The sequence below is a fragment of the Passer domesticus genome, chromosome 15 (genome assembly GCF_036417665.1).
Source record: "Passer domesticus isolate bPasDom1 chromosome 15, bPasDom1.hap1, whole genome shotgun sequence".
Taxonomy (NCBI): domain Eukaryota; kingdom Metazoa; phylum Chordata; class Aves; order Passeriformes; family Passeridae; genus Passer; species Passer domesticus.
This window is the reverse complement of record NC_087488.1, coordinates 3639761-3659246: the sequence shown is the minus strand read 5'-3', so window position 1 is coordinate 3659246 and position 19486 is coordinate 3639761. Positions and strand designations below refer to the sequence as shown.

The window sequence follows — 19486 nt, the reverse complement described above, 5'->3', positions numbered from 1 at the left end:
CAGAATCAGTGGAAGTTCTGTCCCTCCCCATTCTCTGCCAAGGAAATTTATTGGTGTTTGCCTTGCATTTGTTAATTACCAGGATGTGGTAATCTTTCGGGACAGGTGAAGTCCGTGTGTACATTCAGTTACTGCTTCATTCCCTTATTATCTTCCAGGCCTTTTTCAGAATTGATTCCCCAGGACTGAAAGAGCCCAGAATTAGGGCCTGGGGCATTTGTGGGAAAGTGCATGGGAACAGGCATGGGGAGAGTAAGGTGTGAGCACACCCCTGCCAGCTGTGGCAAGGGAAGAAGGGAGAGGAGAGGAGAGCTGGCTGGGGTGGTGGGATATGTGTGTCTGTATCCATGTTGTGAATGCAGGAGTCATTTCTGTGCTCTGAAACCACTGAATAAACCCTTTCTGCCTCAAGCTGAACTGAGCTCACAACTGCAAGAACTGACTGCATTTGTTAAATCACCACTAAAAAAGCTGTAGGTTCTCCTGACCTTAGGGAGGCTGTAGTTGTAATTGCACTGTAGCCATGCACAGGGGAATCAGGCATTGAGAATTTGCTGTCATCAGAACAGCAGTTGTCCCCTAACAAGGAAAAGCTTGAGTACAAAGAAAATAGAGCTGAAATGTGAAGCAAAGTTCCCAACTGTCTCCAGCAAAAGGCAAGAGGGAGCAGGAAAATAAATGGCCATTCACCCCACATCCTCTAACAAACCACTTAGGCAGTTTGGAGCATTGCTGGCCTTAAAATGCAAGGTGTCTTTGGCATCTTTCAGACTTCAGAAGATGGTGATGGATCAGGAGAAGCAAGAAGGTGTCTCCACCAAGTGCTGCAAGAAGTCCATCGTGCGGCTGGTGCAGCGGCTGGCGCGGGACGGGCTCCTCAGGCTCTACCGCACCACGGTCATCCAGGATGGCATCAGCAAAAAGGTGACAGCACAGACACAGCACAGACACAGCCCTCGTCTCACTGCTCACACTGCCCGGGGCCTTCCTGCTGCACGGCATGGGTGACTTCACTTCTTGTAGCAGAGCCCACAGGGGAGCTACCCAGAGGCTTCATGTCAAACTAAGCTACTGTGAGAACCAGGTCACTGCTGTCCATTATTGGGCTGCAGATAACTGAGAGTAAGGAATAGGCCAGAGATCAAAGTCTCTGAATCTCCCTTCCCAGAGGTTCTGCTGCTTATCTGTTCTGTGATTCATGGTTCTTTCCCTGCACTGCCAGGCTGCACCAAAAATCTATTTAAACCCCTTTTGAAAGCCAAAAGTGTATGAAAAATCCTCAGTGAGCTTCTGAGTTTAAATTTATAGAGTGTGATTTTTAATTTTAAAACAAAAATCTGCTGTTACTGAGGTTTATGGAAGTCAGATGTCTGTGATTGTGGAGCTGAGACTTGTCACTTACTCTAGTGTGAAATGCTCATAAGCACAGAATTGAATCCACTGAAAATTAACTGCTGCATAATTAGTGTAGAGCACATATGAAATCTTACCAATCTGAATTGTCTGTGTGCTTTCAGCAACCATGCATGTTAGCTTGGCCTTTCACCTAATGAGCTCTGACTTTTCATTTTTCCCTCTCAGCCTAATATGTACAAGTCAAAGTATTTGTTTCTCAGCTATTTCAGCTTTTAAAAACCCAAACACCAAGGTTTGTAGAAATGTCATTGGCAGTTTATTGGTACAAAAACCATGTACTTTGACCTCTTGTTTAATACAAAGTAGCAACAGGAATTTTCATCCAAAAATTAAATTAATTAACTGTTAATCTCAGGATTATACATCTGATTAAGAGCCAGTATCTCCATAAACACCTTTTGTTTGTGTTGTGCTGCTGTGGACAGGTGGAGTTTGTTGTGCACCCCTCGGTGAGTCCCAGTGATCCCCTGGTGAAAAGCGCCATCGAGCAGGTGCGCTTCCGCATCTCCAACTCCAGCACTGCAAACAGGCAAGTCAGGGGTGGCCTGGGGGAGCTTGGCTTATCTGGGCTATGCAAAAATGTGCAGAGGAAATAAACACAAGGTAAACAAAACAAACAAACAATCTCTTCTTTAGCAACAGAGAAATAGAAGCATGAAGCTGAGGTGACGCGCTGGTATCTCCTGAAGTCAGGGAAGAACAGGAATTGAGCTCTGCTTATTTTTTACCTAAGTGCTGTGTGGTTTTACTACAGGATTAAAGTCCCCCAGACACCAACATCCCAGGACCATGGTGAGGAGGAAAACCAGGGACAAGAGGCAGTTCCTGATTCAGGAAATACACAAGAAAGCTCATGTAAAGCTGATAATAGTCGGGCAGGAAAAGCTGATGATAAAATGGGCATAACACAGCTGAAGAACTATCATCCTGTTACAGGTACAGCCACCTTTGGGGTTTCTGTCATCCTTCACCTTCCCATCTGTTATTAATCATAATTTCTGGATGTCTCCTAAGATACAAATGGGTTTTTTCTCCTATAGAAATAAAATTGGATTTATATTAAACCAGTCTAAGTTATCCAATGTTGTCTTAGCTGTTTGTGTTTTCTACAGTTGTGAACTGAAGCATTTTTATTTACTATTATTTCTTTACTATATGTAATTTACATTTTCTTTCAACTGCCCATCTTCCCTTCCACTTTTCTTCATATTGTTTTTATGCAGGGAGCTGTTTCTCCTGCTCTAATCCTCTTTTTGTTTCTGTGTGGTCTTTAATCTTCCCTCCCAGTTCCAGGACTTGGACGTTCCCTTGGCTTTCTTCCCAAAATGCCCCGTTTAAGAATGGTCCACATGTTCCTCTGGTACTTAATTTATGGACACCCTTTAAATGAAACAAGGCAAAAAGGAGGAAGTGATGGTGAGAAAACACAAGGGCTGGATGAGAATGCAGCTGTAATTGAAGCACAACCAGATGGGACCTTAGAAATTGTGGCAACTGTGGTGAATCCTGAGAGCTCTGCACAGGAGACTGAAGTAGATCTCTCTAGTCAAACAGGTAAGAAGTGGCACATCCTGACTTAACTACAGGCCTGACCATGGTTCAACACTGCAAAATAGATAGAAGTCTATTTCAGAAAGGTTTGAAAATCAAGAATTTAGAGAATTTTCAGATAATTTTGGATTTTCAGACTGTGACCTGCCAGTTGTGTGGTGCTCAAGCAGTCACAGTGGGACTGTTGGGTTTGTTGTGTCTGAGGCAGTGTTCTTGTTGGCAGTGTACGTGGATGACTCCTCCTGGATGCGTTACATCCCTCCCCTGCCCATGCACAGGGAGTTTGGCTTTGGATGGGCTCTGGTCAGTGACATTCTCCTCTGCCTGCCTCTCTCAATCTTTGTTCAGATTGTACAAGTCAGCTACAAGGTACAGTGCTCTTTTGGTTTCCTTCAAAGTCTAATGATGTCAGCTGTACCCATAGGCTGGAACAAATATTCCCTTAATCTGTTTTAGCAAAACTAGACCCTGGAGAGGAGACACTTCAGTCTTTTACAGAAAAAGTAGTTGCTTTTCACAGGCTCAGTGAAAAAAAAAATGTATAGCCCTGTAATACTGCAAATTTTTAAGCTACTATTTTGCCAAGAGCTTTTTATAATCTCACTGAATCCTCTGCCTTATTGATTAACAAGAATAATGTTTAAGCATTTTACAAAAGCAGTAAGGTTTACTTAGAAAATATTTTAGTAGGCAATTCCAGTAACAAAGCTTTATTCTTGAGGGGATAGTTACATTTTGCATTCTGATTAATTTCTAAAATAATTCCAGGTGGAAGGTCTGGAAGATTTTTTAAATGATCCACTAAAAAAGCACACTCTGATCAGATTTCTTCCAAGGCCAGTCCGACAGCAGCTCCTCTACAAAAGGTAAGCAGTTGAGTCAAAATAAGTGGCTCTAGAGCAGAACCAACAGGGGCTGATTGTTTTCTCAGTTATTTCCTGTTTGTGTCAAAGAGAACTGTGGCACTTAAGACAAGGACCATCAATCCTCAAAGGATAGTGTGCCAAACTGTATTTTTCTCTCCCAAATAGAAGGTAATAAGAAACTAATAAACAATATTCATGTATGCTGTCAGGCAGTGCTTGAGAGCTGGGAGGTTCTGTCCTTCATAACTCATGAGGAGGATGTTGCTTCTGTATAAAACACACTCCAGACTGCTGCTAAATTCAGAATTTAATAGGGTCTAAGTGTTGCTGTCCTTCATAAATCTTTCCAGAGGTGCCACATTTCTCAGCTCCTGCCTCTCACACATTCAGTTTCTCCTCATACTCTCCGTGGCACATCTGCCATGGTTTGCCATTTCTCTTCCAGGAGATGTAAAACTTGAGGTTGGACTAAGGAAAGTGATGTGAATGTGTGGAATCAAGAGCACCGTGTTAGTTTTCCCCAGAAAGTCACTGCTGACAATTTGTGAATGGTTGGAGGTTTACATGACATTTTCCAAACCTGCAAATGTGCCTTGGTGAGGGAACAGGGCAGGGCAGTGTCAGCAGCCAAGGCTCGTGGGGAGCCCAGGTTTGCAATTCCAAACCTATTGTTAAATCTGAGCAATTAGAAACTGGATTGATGGCATTTTCTGAAATCTGCAGGCTCCATCTGATGGGGTGATGCAAAACAATATGACACATAACCAAGCTGTCTCTTCAGCCTCCTTTCAGTAAAACTTCTAACTGAGCCAAATTTCTAAGCTTGATCTTTCTGACCCCCAGAGAAAACTCCTGCCAAAATCCAACTCCCATTTAACTGCATTTAATTAGATCTTAGTGAAGTTAAATGTGAGCAAAGCTATTTTTTTACAAACTGTCTGAGAAACTAAATCTTGCAGAAGGTTCCTGTAACTGCCAGAATTTTGCCATAGATGAAGGTATGCAGGATGGAAAATGCTGCACTTCTTGCACTGCCAAAGCTTTGAGCAACTGAAAGCAGTTTCTTGGAGCAGTAATTTTAAACAATCTGAACTCCAAGAATCATTGCCCAGTTCTTCATACATACATGTATGAAGGCCTGTATTTAGCAGTCATGTTTTCTTACTCCTGTCTTCTTTACATAACATGAAATTGCCTGCAGATCTGCTGTTGACCATATTTAATTAATTTATACTTATGTTATTTCTGGCTAATTTTCTTTCTTGCTAGCAAAATTTTGCTTAGTATTTGACTAAAATATTTGGTTTGTGATTTTAGGAAAGGAAATTTGGACCCTTAGGGTATTACATGTTTTCCATAGGCTGATAATTCAAGCAAAAATACCACTTCAGAAATTCTGTAACTCGGTGGTTTGCTGAAAGCTCAGGCTGCTGCATGAAAATTGGATTTCCTGGTATCACTTCTCTATTTTCATGAGTGCTAATTGTAACACACCTACCATTGCTACAGGAGGTACATCTTCTCAGTGGTAGAAAACCTTCAGAGATTATGTTACATGGGACTGCTGCAGTTTGGCCCAACAGAGAAGTTTCAAGACAAAGACCAGGTAATTAAAAAGAAAATTTAAAAGCAGTTACTCTTCATGACTCTTTCAAGATCTGAGGTTCATAATTACCTTAAATGAAGTACTGATGTTTCAGAGGTATGTGCAAACCTCCAGATCCAAGTAATACTGTAAGTTGTGCAGGTAATTTTTCACCTCTTTCTCTGGAAGGGAGCTACTCACATGTATAATGCTGAACACTGCACACCATAATGACCCAGGAGGTCCCAGACTGGCTGGACTTAATGAAAAATGAGTATGACACGTTCTTTTCCATCAAGCTGTTAAGCTGGATGTCTGACGCAGAATAAAGGCACTGATCAGAGTAAAATAATGAGATTCATATGCATCTTTTTAGATAGAGAGCAGCTGCAAAGGAGAAAGCAGACCAGATTTTATGAGGATGAGAAAGGTAATGAGGCCCCAAACACATCCATTCAAATCCCAAGGGAAGACTTGCAGGAAATAGCTACTCTCTGGAAACTTGGAATATCCTATGCACAAGGGAGAAAAGAAGCTGTTCTAAATCTAGAAAGGAAATTTCTGAATTGCTGTCAAGGGAATTTGGGAATACAGAGCAATAGTGTGGGAATGGGTGTGGCCTCTGTCAGAGCAGTGGCTAAAAACAGCAAAGACAGAAACTGTCCAGTCCTAACCTAGCTGCTGTGTCCTGCTAATTGGGCAGTTTCAGTGATGTTTACAGCCTGAGCTGTGCTGTGTCTGGCAGGTGTTTGTGTACATGAAGAGAAATGCTGTGATTGTGGACACCACCAACTGTGACCTGCACTACAACCTGGCGCAGAGCAGCCGCCCCTTTGAGCGGCGCTGCTACGTCCTCAACACTCTGCAGGATGTGGAGAACTTCTGGTTTGATCTGCAGTGTGTCTGCCTGAACACACCCCTGGGTATGGCACTGTTGGACTCCCTGAGCACCCTCTCTGCCCCTTCTGGGCACACCACAATTCCTCTTCCCTTCCTGAAACTGGAGCCAGGCTCTGGTTTTCTATCGGATGCTACAATGCCTGACAGGCAGGGAGAATGATGGTCAGAACTCCATGATATCAGAAGACTAATTAATTACTTTATTATACTATATTATACTAAAACTATATTACACTATTTTACACTAGCAAGAACTATCACTAACTAACTAAGGAGAAAACCTGTGACTCTCTGCCGGAGAGTCCCATCACACACATGTGGATCCACTTGGTCAATGAATCCAAAACACCATCACCAGAATCCAATCCAGCAATCACCTCGGGTAAACAATCTCCAGAACACATTGCACATGGGCACAGGAGCAGCAAATGAGATAAGAATTATTTTGATCATTCTTTTCTTTGCTTCTCTCACAGCTTCTCTCAGGAGAAACCTGAGAAAGCTAAATCTCTCTCTGTTCAGAGGGCATGTGAATACCACAGTTTCCACTTCTACTGTTTTGGAATGTTGTACTGTGCATCATTAAAAAAAAAATTGGGACCTGTGTCCATGTAATTTAAAGTTGTGATCCACTTGTGTTCAAAGCATTGCTGCCCTGTTGGAAATAGCAAAGTTGACAGCCCTTCTCTGTGAGTAGCAGGCATGTTGTATTGAGATGGGGTGAAAATGGCAGTACTGTGTGGGAGCAGCAGTTTGCCAGAGCAAGGTGGATTGAAGAGAAGCTGAATTCTGAGCTGTCATGCTGAGAGTGAAACCCCTTTGTCTGTCCAGGAGTTGTCCGCTGTCCTCGGACAAAGAGGAGCAGCCTTGCAGAGGAGGAGAGTGCCCTGGATGTGGAAAAGGAGCAGGAGTCAGCAGTGAACAAACACAACCTGGAGCGGAAGTGTGCCATGCTGGAATACACCACGTAGGTGCTGGAGCAGGGCAGGCCAGAGGAGCTGTTCAGGGGCTGAGGGTGTTAATAGCAAAATCCCTTGAGACTGGAGCCTCTCAGCTGGGTGTTCTGTGCAGTTCAGAGTCCAAGGAGATGTAGTTCTGTTTCATGTTCCCAGTAACTTGGCTGCCAGGCAGGTTGTTGTGCTGGAGGGGTGGGATGAGCAGATTGGGATTTTCTTCTAGAGCAGCACAGATGTGTGTTGCAAGAGTCCTGAGGAGAGCAGAGTTGGGAGAGAGGGAATGCTTCCCAAGTACAGGGAATGCCAGGAGTAACAAATGTAAGGGTTTTCTGTTCCTATGTTTTATATCATGGTATCTCAGGTAGCTTCAGCAGCTCCCCAGTGCCACAGTCTGAATCCTGTCCCATTGTGCTGCACTTGGCTGTAATTGGTTGCAGATTAATTTCTAATGTGCACTGTGATCTGGAGGTGATCTCTGGAGCATTTAATCTTCTGCCTAATCACATCCAGAATACCTGGGAGGGTTGCATGCTCACAACCTCTGACAGCCATGCAGAACCCCAGCTAATTTTTTTTATTGTGTTGTGCACTGTGGTTTAGCTCTGTCAATATTCTATTCTGTTTCAATAAACAGTCTGTTTAGAAGTATTTTCAGTTAGTTCCTTTTTGCAGGGAGATACATCAAGTTATCTTAAAAAAAATAATGGAGTTGAGGGACCCAATTTCACTGATCCTTGCTTGAACTCTTGCATATGGTCTCTTTGTGTGGCAGTAAATCTTGTAAACTGGATTTCTGGTGTTTACTTGCAGTTAGGCTGGGGATGACTGTGACATCTTTAAGAAAGAAACAGTTTTGGGATTTAATTAATGGTGTAATATTACCCCCTAAACTGGGAGGGCAAGGGGAGAGTTCTGCCCATTGCACACACACCAGTTAAGAGCTCTGAGAAGGAATCTGCACAAAGTAATTCCTGTGGGTTTTGTTCCTTTTGTTGGTAGAGGCAGCAGAGAGGTGGTGGATGATGGAACCATCCCTGGAGATGGGCTGGGAGCTGCAGGTCTGGATTCCAGCTTTTATGGGCATCTGAAACGCAACTGGATCTGGACAAGCTACATCATCAACAAGACCAGGAAGGTGGGTGTTCTAAAATTTATACACTGTAGAGACTTCTCCACATTTTAATGTTCTTAAGGCTGAGGTAGTGACACCAAATTCTGTTTGCATGCTCTCAGTGAGGGTTTGCAGCACTGGAGCTAAATAAGTGCCAGATGTTCACAAATCTTGGTGCTGAAGTGTATGAAAGACTTGGATAGAAATTTTATTTTAAAACCGAATTTTGTATTTGTTAATACATTCAACCAAAGAAGAAATACTTCAGTGAGCGAGCAGCTCACACTACTCAGTGGTTCCTCTTGCCTTTCTGGAATATAGAAATTGTCACACAAAAAGCAAAACATCCAAAACAAGGAAATACACAAGGAAAATACAAAACAAAACAAAAAAATAGGGAGCCCAACACAGGAAAATCAGAGTTCTGGCTAATGTCCTGTCTCTGATGGAAGCTTGTAAGAGCAAGGGATATTTCCTCAGATTGCTCTCCCAGCTGTCTGCAATTTTGGCTCAAGGCCATTCTAAATCTGGGGCTGATGTTTCAAAGCAGTAATAGCTTTTTTTTTTTTTGGTATTAATTTGTCTGGTTTTGAGCATATGTAAGTATTTACTATCCCCAGCCTCCTGTGGCAAAGTGTTTCAAATTCCTGCTATGTGCCACCACTTCATTTTGATGCCTTAAGCTCCTCAGTAATTGTAGAACTGAGGGAAGCTGTGAAAAATACATTCTTCCTTATTCTTACTGTTTTGCTGGATTTTTGTAAACATCTCTCATGTCTGTCATATTCATCTCCTTTTTTTAAGACTGACACCTGCTATTCCCAGCATGGAACTGTCCTGTCTTTAATCATTCTTGATGCCTTTATTTTAACCTGTGATAGTTCTACCAGTCCTTTTTAAGGTGGAAATACAATCTGAGAGTGCTTTAAGGTTGTGACCAAGCACAGATTTTTGCAGCTGCTTAGTGTTGCTTTAGTTCCCTAATTCCATACATTTCCTTTGCTTTTTCACCATTACCAGGCATTGAGCAGGGACTTTCACAGAGCTGCCTGTAATTACTCTCCCCTAAGCAGTGCACGAATCAGACCTATCAGTGAATGTAAAATTAAGTTGCTAATTTATTTCCCTCAGGCAGGATCATTTCACTCTTCATTCTGTCTGTTGTTCAGTCACCTCACTGTTGAGCAGGAACACAACCTCCAGCAGCTCTTTGGTCTCTGCTTTCCTCTCCACATCTCGTGACCAATTTCTGCCCCCAGTGAACTCCACACAAGAGAAGTGGGTTTAGCAGAGAATAGCAAAACTCCCAACACATTGCAGTTGGTTCAGGCTCAGATTTAGGATGGGCAGATTGTGCTATAGGAGCCATTTACTTGGTGTTTGTGTTTGCAGTTTGGTTTTGTGCTTTTCAGAAGTTCCTTTGGAATGTAAAATGCTAACACTGTTTTACAGCAAATTCTGCTCAGCCTCTGTAGAAATAAAATAATCAAGCATTTCTTTTCCAGTAATTACTGCTTTTAAACTTGAGGAGATTTCTAACCTTCACAGTCTAGTGGTCATTCCAGTGTGATTTAAGAAAAGCTCTGGAGCCATTTTAATGTGTGGCAGTAATAATACAAATGAGTTCTATCTTAGAGCCAAGGATCTTTTCCTTTAAACTGAAAATTTATTTCTGACACTACTCAGATTATAAAAGTAGATTGTTGTTAAAACCAGTGCACCCCTATTGTATGTCACCTTTTTTAAAGTTGTGTTGTCTTAGGAAAATACAGTTCCTGAAAATGGGCTGACAGCGAGACTCCAAACGTTCCTCACCAAACACGCCCTGCCACTCAGTACTGGAGGTAAGGCCTGAGGTTGTGCCACATCCTCCTGCCTTTGTCAAACCCAGCATGAAGGGTGTGGGTTGTCCTTGTCCCCTTCCAGTAATCTGAGATGCTCCTGGGGCAGTAAAACAGATAAATGATTTCATTCCCTATTACTGGCTATATGGAACAATAATTTTTTATCTAGTATTGATAACATGGGCTGGTCCTGTCTCCTTACAATGATCTAGAGTACTTCTGGGGCTGTAAAATAGATGTGTAAATAAATTCTTATAAAACAATAATTTCTGTCCTTTGTAATTTCTGACGTGCAGTTTGCAGAAAGTCCAGAGGGACCAGACCAATGTTTTGTAGCATTGTTATCCAGCCTAATGTTTGAGCTAAGGACGAGAAAATGCTTCAGGTTGAATGTAAAACCTCAGCTCTGTTCCCTTGTGTTTGTGCACTGTAAACTAAGCTTAATTACTTAATGATTCCTCATTAATGGAGGAATTTATTCTGTGAGCTGCTGAGAAGGGGCATGAAATGACAGGACTAACAAAGAGCAATTCTGAGAGAGCATCTGTCTTTTACTGAAATTTGTCATTTGGTCTCTAAACCTTAACATTGTAGAGTATCATTGCTATAAAGTTCCACTTCTGTAAATATGTGTCATTTTAGGAAACAAAATTAATATTTTGGGAGAAGCAAAGGTAGGATCAGAGTCACTTATCCAGAAAGAGGAATGTATTGAAATAACTAAAGAACCAACCCAGGATCGAACGAAACGAGTGAGAGGTGGAAAAAGCCAAAAGAGGAAGAGACTTAGGAAAGATGTTGGAAAGAAGACAAAGAAGAAAAAGAAAGGTAAGAAACAGGAAAAAGCAGTGTTCTTTACTGTGCCTAGGCCTGCAGGAAGCTGCTTTGGCAAAGAGGGTGTGGGACAGGGCAGCTTTGTGGCCATGTCTGTGGGCTGCCTCTGTCAGTGGGGAGAAGCAGCAGCACCTTGTGCCCATGAGCTGTGTGTGAGGAATCCTCATGAAGCTGCCAGAGCAGCTCCCTGCAATCCATTATCAGCTCTTGATAGCTGCCTTAAAGATTCCTCTTGGAATGATGCTCTAGGTTGTTAATTTGCCAATTAAAGTGTTCACTTTCTCATGCTTGGGAGAGCTGTTGCTGCATTTCACTTCTAGACTGCAACTTCCTTCCCTGCTGGTCTCTCATTCTTACAGCCTTGAACTGGTGCTTCTGTGCTAGAAGTTTGAGTTAATCAGAATATAAGGTGCTGAGATAAATGTCTTTGTTTGTTTCCCTGGGTTTGCCAGAAGAGGATTCTGCAGACAAAAGCAAGCGGCTGCGCTACCACGACAAGGCTGACCAGAGCGCGCTGCTGAGGATGACGCGGCTGCGCGTGACCTGGACGGTGCAGGAGGACAGCCTGCTCATGCTCTGCAGGATTGCCAGCCACGTGCTCAATGCCAAGGTGGGAGCACTGCTGATCTTGAAAGACTGGGTTGTATGAACTTATCTAACCGTTCAGTATCCATGCACAAACAACTTCAAAAATGGAGAGATTTGACAAATCAAATCAAATCAAACGATGGGTCGTTGTTAAATGACTTGTTTGAAGGATGGAGTTTTGCACCTTGGCTAAAGGAGCTTTACAAAATAGGTTTATATGCACTGATTATTATCATAACAATGTTAGTAATAGTGCCTTATGTACTTCACTGTACATAACAAATGATGAGCAAAGCCATCAAAGAAGCTTTTTCTATCCAAGAGAGAGGGGGAAGTGTGGGAAATGGATTTGTAGAGAGTTGTCATGGCCTGACAGAAGGCCCACACAGTATGCATCCATATGCAAACCTTGAGACAAGAAATGCTGACTTAGAAACACTGGAATAGGACAGACATTGCTGGGAGAGAAATGGAGCTAGAAAAAAAGTTTCGAAGGATGGCTTGCATATAAGACTAGATACTTTGGAGAAATAGAACTATGAAAGATGCATTGTGGTGGGACCCACAAGGGGTCATTTTAGATGATTGGCTTTAAGGCATTTGCAGCATGGTGTGGCTAAAGCTGATAGGCCAAGAAACACTTACAATGCTTGTAATTAGGAAATAGTTGGCTTCTGATTATGATGGCATGAATTATAACATCTGTATTGTCTCACCCTTCACATGAGACTGAAAATGGAATGAAAGTTTTTAAAACACCTCTCAGTTGCCCCATCTCTGGGTCAGAAGAGGATAAGTGCTTGTGCAGCAACAAGCACGGAGCTGCTGGGTGCTGCACAACATTTCACAGCCAGAGCTTCATCCTGCTCTCACCATGAGTGCACACACAGTGAGGTTTAACTGCAGACACTCTGTTCCTCCTGCAGGTGAAAGGGCCCTTCGTGCCCTGGCAGGTGGTGAGGGACCTGATGCATTCCAGCTTCGAGGAGTCCCTGGATAAAACCTCCCATTCCGTGGGGCGCAGAGCCCGCTACATTGTCAGAAACCCACAGACCTACCTCAATTACAAGTAAGAAGTTTTCTGTGTTCTAGATATGGGCTAAGTTCTCCTGCAGGTACATGGTCCTCCCACATATTTCTTTTGTTTCGTGTTGCTTAAAAATTTCATCTTGTTTGCACCCTGCTGCTGTCAGGTCTGTTTTGAGCTGGGAAAATTTCAGCTCTGAGCAACACCTTCAATTGTGTCTCTTGCAGAGTTTGCCTTGCTGAGGTTTACCAAGATAAAGCTCTCATTGACGATTTCATGAATAGAGAAAATAATTATGAAGATCCACAGGTAGGAGGGAAGTATTCCAAAAGTTCATAGAGTACTTTATGCTGTTTGGGTTACTGAGTATTTGCAGTGTGATTTTGTGTCTTTTCTCTTCCTTGAACCTTTAGCTATTTTAAAAATAGCATCATTGTAAAAATGCAGCATCATTGCTGGTTTGGGATAAAGGGGACACAGGGCAGCTTTCCAAAGGCACATAAACAGTCCCCTGTGCAACAGCCACTGTGTTTCCAATGTACTTCTTTATAAACATTCATGACTAAACATCTCTATCTCCTCATTACTTTTTTATCCTTTCAGCCACATTGTTACCTGAGCAAGAAGACATTTTTCTCTGTAATTTGTAATTTTTATTCCAGTTGTGTGTTGAACTGTCACCTTAGCTTCTGTGGATGAGTACAGAAACACAAGCAACTTTTATCAGATTTGATTGGAGCAGCTAAAAGATTTTATTTCTTTTTTTTCCATTTAAATTAAGCGTAATTTCAAATTGAAAGGTTGTTTACACTTTCAGTGCAAGCAATTCCATTTTGATTTTCAGAATTTCTTTCAGAACGGGGACAGTGTCATAGCAAGATTTTTATCTGGGAATGACAATTCATACCATTGTCAGAAAAGCCCATCAGTTCTGTTCTTAGATTCATGTTGCTTAAAGGAAGAGCAGTTGTTCATTGATGAGACATCACTAAAATAAATATGTGTCCCCATCCCCAAAATCTGTCTTTGGAGGCAAATAGAAACTTTTTTCCAGAGATGATTCCTCTCATGTAACAGGTGTTCTCCCAGCCATGATTGTGCAAACACTTCAGGGAGAACATGGAAAAGCCTGCAGGGCTTGAGCAGAAGCTTAAACATAGCTCTAGCAAGAGATCTTGCTGTTAATTCAGGAAATTGTCTTAGAACATATGTTCATGGTGCTTGGCTTGTAGCTGTGAGCTGATTACAGATGGAACCTGCAACTGTTCACTGAATCAGCAAACACAAACTGCACCAGCTTTTCCCTGCCTTGCCTTGGCTGTTGGACTGCTTCTGACTTCAGCTATTGCTACAAGAATTTTCATGCACACTTTAAAAGTAGAGGGGTTTTCCCCATTCTGAGAAGTTGAGGTTGATGAGATTTCTGTCTCCTCTTTTCGAAGGTTTGTGCAAATGAGTTTAAAGAGTTTGTGGAGAGACTGAAAGAGAAATTCAGTTCAACCCTGGGGAACCCCAAACTGGAGATTCCTGACACTCTGGAGGAACTCTTTGCCAGGTATTTTAATAATGCCAGGTGCTTTTGGCTCTGCACATGGGGTGAGGCAGTGAGAGGGCACAGCAATTCAGAGCAGGTCTCTTCTCTGGGCATCATTTACACCCTCTGCACCCTTAGTAAGAAAACAAGTTTTACTGAATACAACCAGCAGTGTTTCTTTCATATCCACACTTCCTAAATACATACAAGTGATTTTCAGTTATTTGCATAATTTTGCTGATTTCAAACCATTCTTGTTGCTAAATAAGACTTTTAAACCAGAAATTCGCTACAGCAGACTTTCCTAAATTGTCCAGTCCTCAATCTTAGTGTTAGAGATGTTGCTACTCAGGTGTAACTTCCATTGCAGTAGAAATGTAGCATTCTTCAGATTAACTGCCTCCATTTTCTATCACAATTTGTAGCTGGTTGCTCTGCTGAATCATTTCAGTGCTGCTAAAAGTATTGATAAGGAAGAGCACTCAGCCTCGTGCTGCATTCTCCAGCTCCAGGTCATTAAGCTTTTTCATGATGATTAATACTTGAAAAGCAATGTGGAAAAATTGTGTCTCAGACCATTTTATGATAACAAATTTAGCACCTTTGTAATTTTTCTTATTTTGGGAAGAGCTGTGCATTACAGCAAAAGTGCTGCTGGCTGTAACTGGAATTCCAAAACCTCAATAAAATGACAAATCCTTTCAGTGCTAGAACTGTGTCTTGCCCATTGTTTTATCTCCTTGTCAACAGATATTTGAGTGGAGATGGATCTGGACAGTTCTTTTCCTGTCTGACCCTTGTGCTGAGGGCTGCTGGAGCACACAGTCCCCTGGGCTGGCCCAGCTTGCCTCGTTAGCAGTTGTGCTCATCAGCCTCTGGGCTTCATGGCTGGTGCAAAATCAGAGAAAATCACAGAAAATGTGGTTCCAGTGTTCTCCTTTCCCTTCCCTTAACTAGATTTCGAGTGCTGGCAATTGGAGAAGACACAAATCAAGGCACAAAAGAGGATAACCTGAGCAGGTGAGCAGCAGTAGCCCCATTTTCCTCATTAGGATCAGGCCACATCAGCCCCTCCCATCTGTGGAAGTCATATAAAGAGTGTCCTAATTCAGTGTTTCCATCTGTTTGCTGCAGTGTATAAATTTATTAACAAAAAAAAATACTTTGACAAGATTGTAGGTACCTCTGACATAGATTTGGCAGATAACAGAGATGACCTCAAAATTATTTTATCACTGGGACAACTGTACATTTTCTATGTGGGTTGTTGTGTCTTAAGAGGAGGAGACATTATCAGGGAGAACTTTGTGTCAGATTGTCTGGATTAATCTGAAAATTGGGGGTGGAAGGTGAGGGAAAATGTGACTGATTCCTTTACATGAATGATCCTCAGCTATAGATCTTGTGCCTCTGTTCTTCTATCTCAGCAGCAGGTGATGGAGTTTGTAAATTTTTGTTCTGGTTTAATGGGTACCTCATGTTCAAAAATTACCAGGAATAAATATTTTTCTCTTTTTTTTTTTGTTTCAGTATTTATGATATTCATTTTCTGGTGCTGCAGAATCTGATTCAGAGCACACTGGCACTCTCAGATCACCAGATGGAATCTTGCCAGTCATTTCAGGTACAGTGTCTGGACCAAACTTAATTGCTTATAGAATCCTGGAATTGTTTAGGTTGGAAAAGACCTGTCAGATCATCAAGTCCAGCCATCAGCCCAGCACTGACAAGGCCACTAAACAATGTCCCCAAGGGCCACATCCACGTGTGGTCAAACAACCCTGAAGTTTCTCCTCCTTCCCTTTACACGTGTCTTTTGCAAGTGGGAGAAAAGAAACCCAGAAACTTGGATTTGCATCCATTCTATGGGGAGTATTCTGCTTTTAGGAAATTATTTATGGTAGGAAGATTTTCAGTTTGTTGTTTTCTCTCCGAGGATGAAATTGCAAGATGTGAGGTTGAAGCAATCCCCTAAAATCAATGAAATAAGCTCCACATCTCTTCCAGTGGGTCAATCTGTACCATGCTTTAGTGCCCCTGTGAGCATCTGGAATATTCTGGAGGAGATATCACAAAAACAATCCTAATACCCAGCTGGCACTGCTGTTGGGGATGTGTCCTTCAGTGTTGGGGACTACAAAAAGAGATTATCAATCAGTCAAGTGCTTAAGTAAGGTCAAGGTTCAAAGGGAGTTTAACAGCTCATAAGCAAGAGTGGAACCTGGGTAGCCAAGCTCTCAGAACCAAGTGTTCCTGCTGAAATGAGGGGAAGAATTTACAAAATGTGTGGCAGAGGAGCATTTTTCAGATCTATAATTCCAGTGGGAGCCCGATCCCATGTTGAATATCAAGTGTTGTGTAGGATTTAGTTAATTTAATTGGCATGTACCATGGCAAGTCTGGAAGGCCATAGAAGGAACAGAGGAGTAAAGTGAATTTTTATGGATGATTTTCATCCTGGCTTGTGTCCTCTCCCCCCCTGAGTGCGTGTGGCTGCAGCAGGTGGTGCAGAGCTGTGCCTGGGTGTGTTGCAGACGTTCAGGCTGTACCAGGAGTACAGGGATGACATCCTGGTGAAGGCTTTCCTGGAGTGCCAGAGGAGGAGCCTGGTGAACCGCCGCAGGGTCAACCACACGCTGGGGCCCAAGAAGAGCCGCGCGCTGCCCTTCGTGCCCATGTCCTACCAGCTGTCCCAGAGCTACTACAGGTGGGTGCCAGGGGCACACTGCTGGCCTTGGAGCCAAGGAAAAGATCTGTCTAAGCATGGCATGGAGGTGACAGCACAGGAGAAGTGTCCAGAGCAAGGAACCGTCAGCTGAGGGTGCAGAGGAAGGTGAAGGTGAAGCTGATATCACATCAGTCAGTCCTTGCATGGGGAGGGCAGTGAGGGAATAGAGCCAGAGGTGCTGGGCAGGACTTACAGACACGTGGAGAGGGGAGGAGATACAGCAGCACAGTTGTAGATGTGGTGGGAGGATTTCTTTAGCACTCCTGTGAGGCAGAAGATGATGGCTTTGCTTTTTATTTGCTGTATGCTAGCTGACCTTTACACAGTGCATAAACACCTAATGTTCTGGAAATAGTAAAAGGGCTGTGAAAGCAGGTGTGGAGTGTGCTTGGTCACCAGCTCTAGAATGAAACTTGAGTTGTTTGGCTCCTTTGTGCCACCATACTTGTAAAAGTCAGAGCAGATTTTGAAGGATTTGTGCTTGTTTGTGTTCTTGTGCAGAGTTTTTACGTGGCGCTTCCCCAGTACCATTTGTACAGAGTCCTTCCAGTTCCTGGAGAAGCTCAAGGATGCTGAAAAATCAGACCAGCCACACAATTTCTCATTTAAAGATGAAGAAGATGGATCATCAGAAGGCATGGTGGCATTTCCCATGGATGGCCCTGGTGGCCAGTGTGTGGCCATGCTCTCCCTGTTCTCCCTGGGACTGGTGGCTGTGAATGTGAGAATCCCAGAGCAGATCATTGTGGTGGACAGCTCCATGGTGGAAAATGAAGTGATAAAAAGGTAAATGCTGATATTTCTATTAGGGAATACAGTTTGGGGATAACTTGGATGAAATTGGATAGGAATTGGCATTTCCTGCTCTGAAGTGTGGCATTTTTACTGTGCTGTTATTTAGATTATTATTTCTGAGGAGGTGCTCTGAACACTTAATGGCACTTAAGTCAGTGCCTGTCATTATAGCCCTGGGCTGCATTTGCCTTCACATGTGACATTTCAATTGCGTGACACTTCAGTATCATCAGAGCTGACATGGAAAGGAGAGCACTGGGTGCTACAGGAGCATTTCATCAGCATTGTCCCTTGCCATGTCACAGACTGAGAGGGTTGGTAACAAGGTTTCAGCTTTATCAGTGGAACCTCTCACCACAGCAGTGTTTTTGTGTACTGTCTCCTCTTGGATTTAATTTTCCTGTAAGCCTGCAGTAATGGCATGAACTGAAACTGTCCCCAGGCACTGGGAGCCTGTGAGCCCTTTTCCTTACAGTCATTATGTGCTTTCTTAAAAGTGCAACTCAAATCTCGTAGTAATTTAACCTGCTGCTTCCTATTGTGAGTACATGTGGAAAATACTTTGTTCTCTTTCTCTTTAGAGCAGCTTAATACCTATTTGAGGATTGCTATTGTGGTCTCTCTCCCATAACATGCTGTTCTTTAAAATGAGCAGCTTCAGTTCCTTCACTTGATTCGTGTTACCCAGTTCTCTGTCTTTCTCATTATTTTCTTCTGCACTGAATTGTGATGTCAAAAAACAAAAGCCATGCTCTTGCTGGCAGCTCTGTGCCAATTCCCTCCTGTTACACAGGTGAAACACCTGCTAATGCATCCCAAGATTCTGAAGGGCCATGGCCTTGCCAAAAAAAAGCAGCCAAACCCCCCAGTGCAGTGATCTGTGCACAGCTTATGATTGTTGTGACTCACCTAACAAGCTTCTTTTCCTTTATCTGTTTAATTGCTCCCTCTCAGTGTGGAGGGACAGATGCAGAGTACTGTAATATAAATAACATGCATTTGTCATAGGGAATTGCTCCCTGCTCTTTTCCAGGCTGACTCTCCAGTGTGCTGGAGATGTTCTGAATGCAAATCCCAGCTTCTCATCTGTTTGCTGTGTCCTCAGTTGAGTGATCCTGTGCAAGCTGAATGAGCTGTTTAACCAGTCAGGTCATTAACAAAAATACACTGAGCCCTGGCCTGGTCCCATTGCTGAGTTAGGGGCATCTTGAGTAGTGCAGTCACTGTTTTTTTTCTAAGTGATGTGCTCCCTTTTGATTTTAAATCTGTTTTAATAGAAGGTACTTAAGTTCTAATTCATGTTAGAAAAGGTTGGAAGGAACCTTTCATAGTCCCTGGCATAATCTGCTTGAAACAGAGGCAACTTCAGAGTTAGATCAGGTTTTGCAGAGCCTTCACCGTTATCCATAGTGGCTCTTGTCATGTCCTAGAATAAATAGTGTTGGTTTGACTGAGTTTGTTTCTGGGAAATCCATCCTGGCTGCTACTGCTAGTCTTCTTTTTTTGGAGAATGTCTGCAGTTTGGGTTTTGTTGGTGTTTTAATTATTATTATTTTTTAAGTAACTGAAATCTGTAACTCTCTCTCCTCCTTTTCACCCTGAAAAATAAACAGTCTGCCCCATCCTGCAGCATCCCTCGTGCTCTCACAGGGTCTAACAGATGTTCCCTCAAGGTGAAGCATCTGCTGAACCAAAGAGCTTCAGCACTGGAAGATGAGATATTTTAGGTTCATTTCAACACATTTTGCAAA

At 42.7% G+C, this 19486-nt stretch overlaps 1 protein-coding gene across 4 annotated transcripts in view; it reads left to right on the top strand.

The window, feature by feature from the left end:
* Positions 1 to 19486, top strand: part of GTF3C1 (general transcription factor IIIC subunit 1) — a 38678-nt gene that overhangs the window by 11860 nt on the left and 7332 nt on the right. For 3 of the 4 annotated variants that reach the window (XM_064390460.1, XM_064390462.1, XM_064390463.1), the window contains 21 exons: positions 771 to 924; positions 1842 to 1945; positions 2171 to 2352; positions 2704 to 2970; positions 3191 to 3336; positions 3736 to 3833; positions 5343 to 5439; positions 5795 to 5848; positions 6164 to 6341; positions 7150 to 7285; positions 8274 to 8409; positions 10148 to 10229; positions 10872 to 11057; positions 11516 to 11673; positions 12578 to 12720; positions 12906 to 12987; positions 14121 to 14233; positions 15170 to 15232; positions 15743 to 15836; positions 16747 to 16919; positions 17442 to 17726. In XM_064390460.1, the coding sequence (XP_064246530.1) occupies positions 771 to 924; positions 1842 to 1945; positions 2171 to 2352; positions 2704 to 2970; positions 3191 to 3336; positions 3736 to 3833; positions 5343 to 5439; positions 5795 to 5848; positions 6164 to 6341; positions 7150 to 7285; positions 8274 to 8409; positions 10148 to 10229; positions 10872 to 11057; positions 11516 to 11673; positions 12578 to 12720; positions 12906 to 12987; positions 14121 to 14233; positions 15170 to 15232; positions 15743 to 15836; positions 16747 to 16919; positions 17442 to 17726 (2931 nt within the window). The remainder of the gene's footprint in view (positions 1 to 770; positions 925 to 1841; positions 1946 to 2170; positions 2353 to 2703; positions 2971 to 3190; positions 3337 to 3735; positions 3834 to 5342; positions 5440 to 5794; positions 5849 to 6163; positions 6342 to 7149; positions 7286 to 8273; positions 8410 to 10147; positions 10230 to 10871; positions 11058 to 11515; positions 11674 to 12577; positions 12721 to 12905; positions 12988 to 14120; positions 14234 to 15169; positions 15233 to 15742; positions 15837 to 16746; positions 16920 to 17441; positions 17727 to 19486) is intronic. The other variant, XM_064390461.1, reaches the window with a different exon arrangement.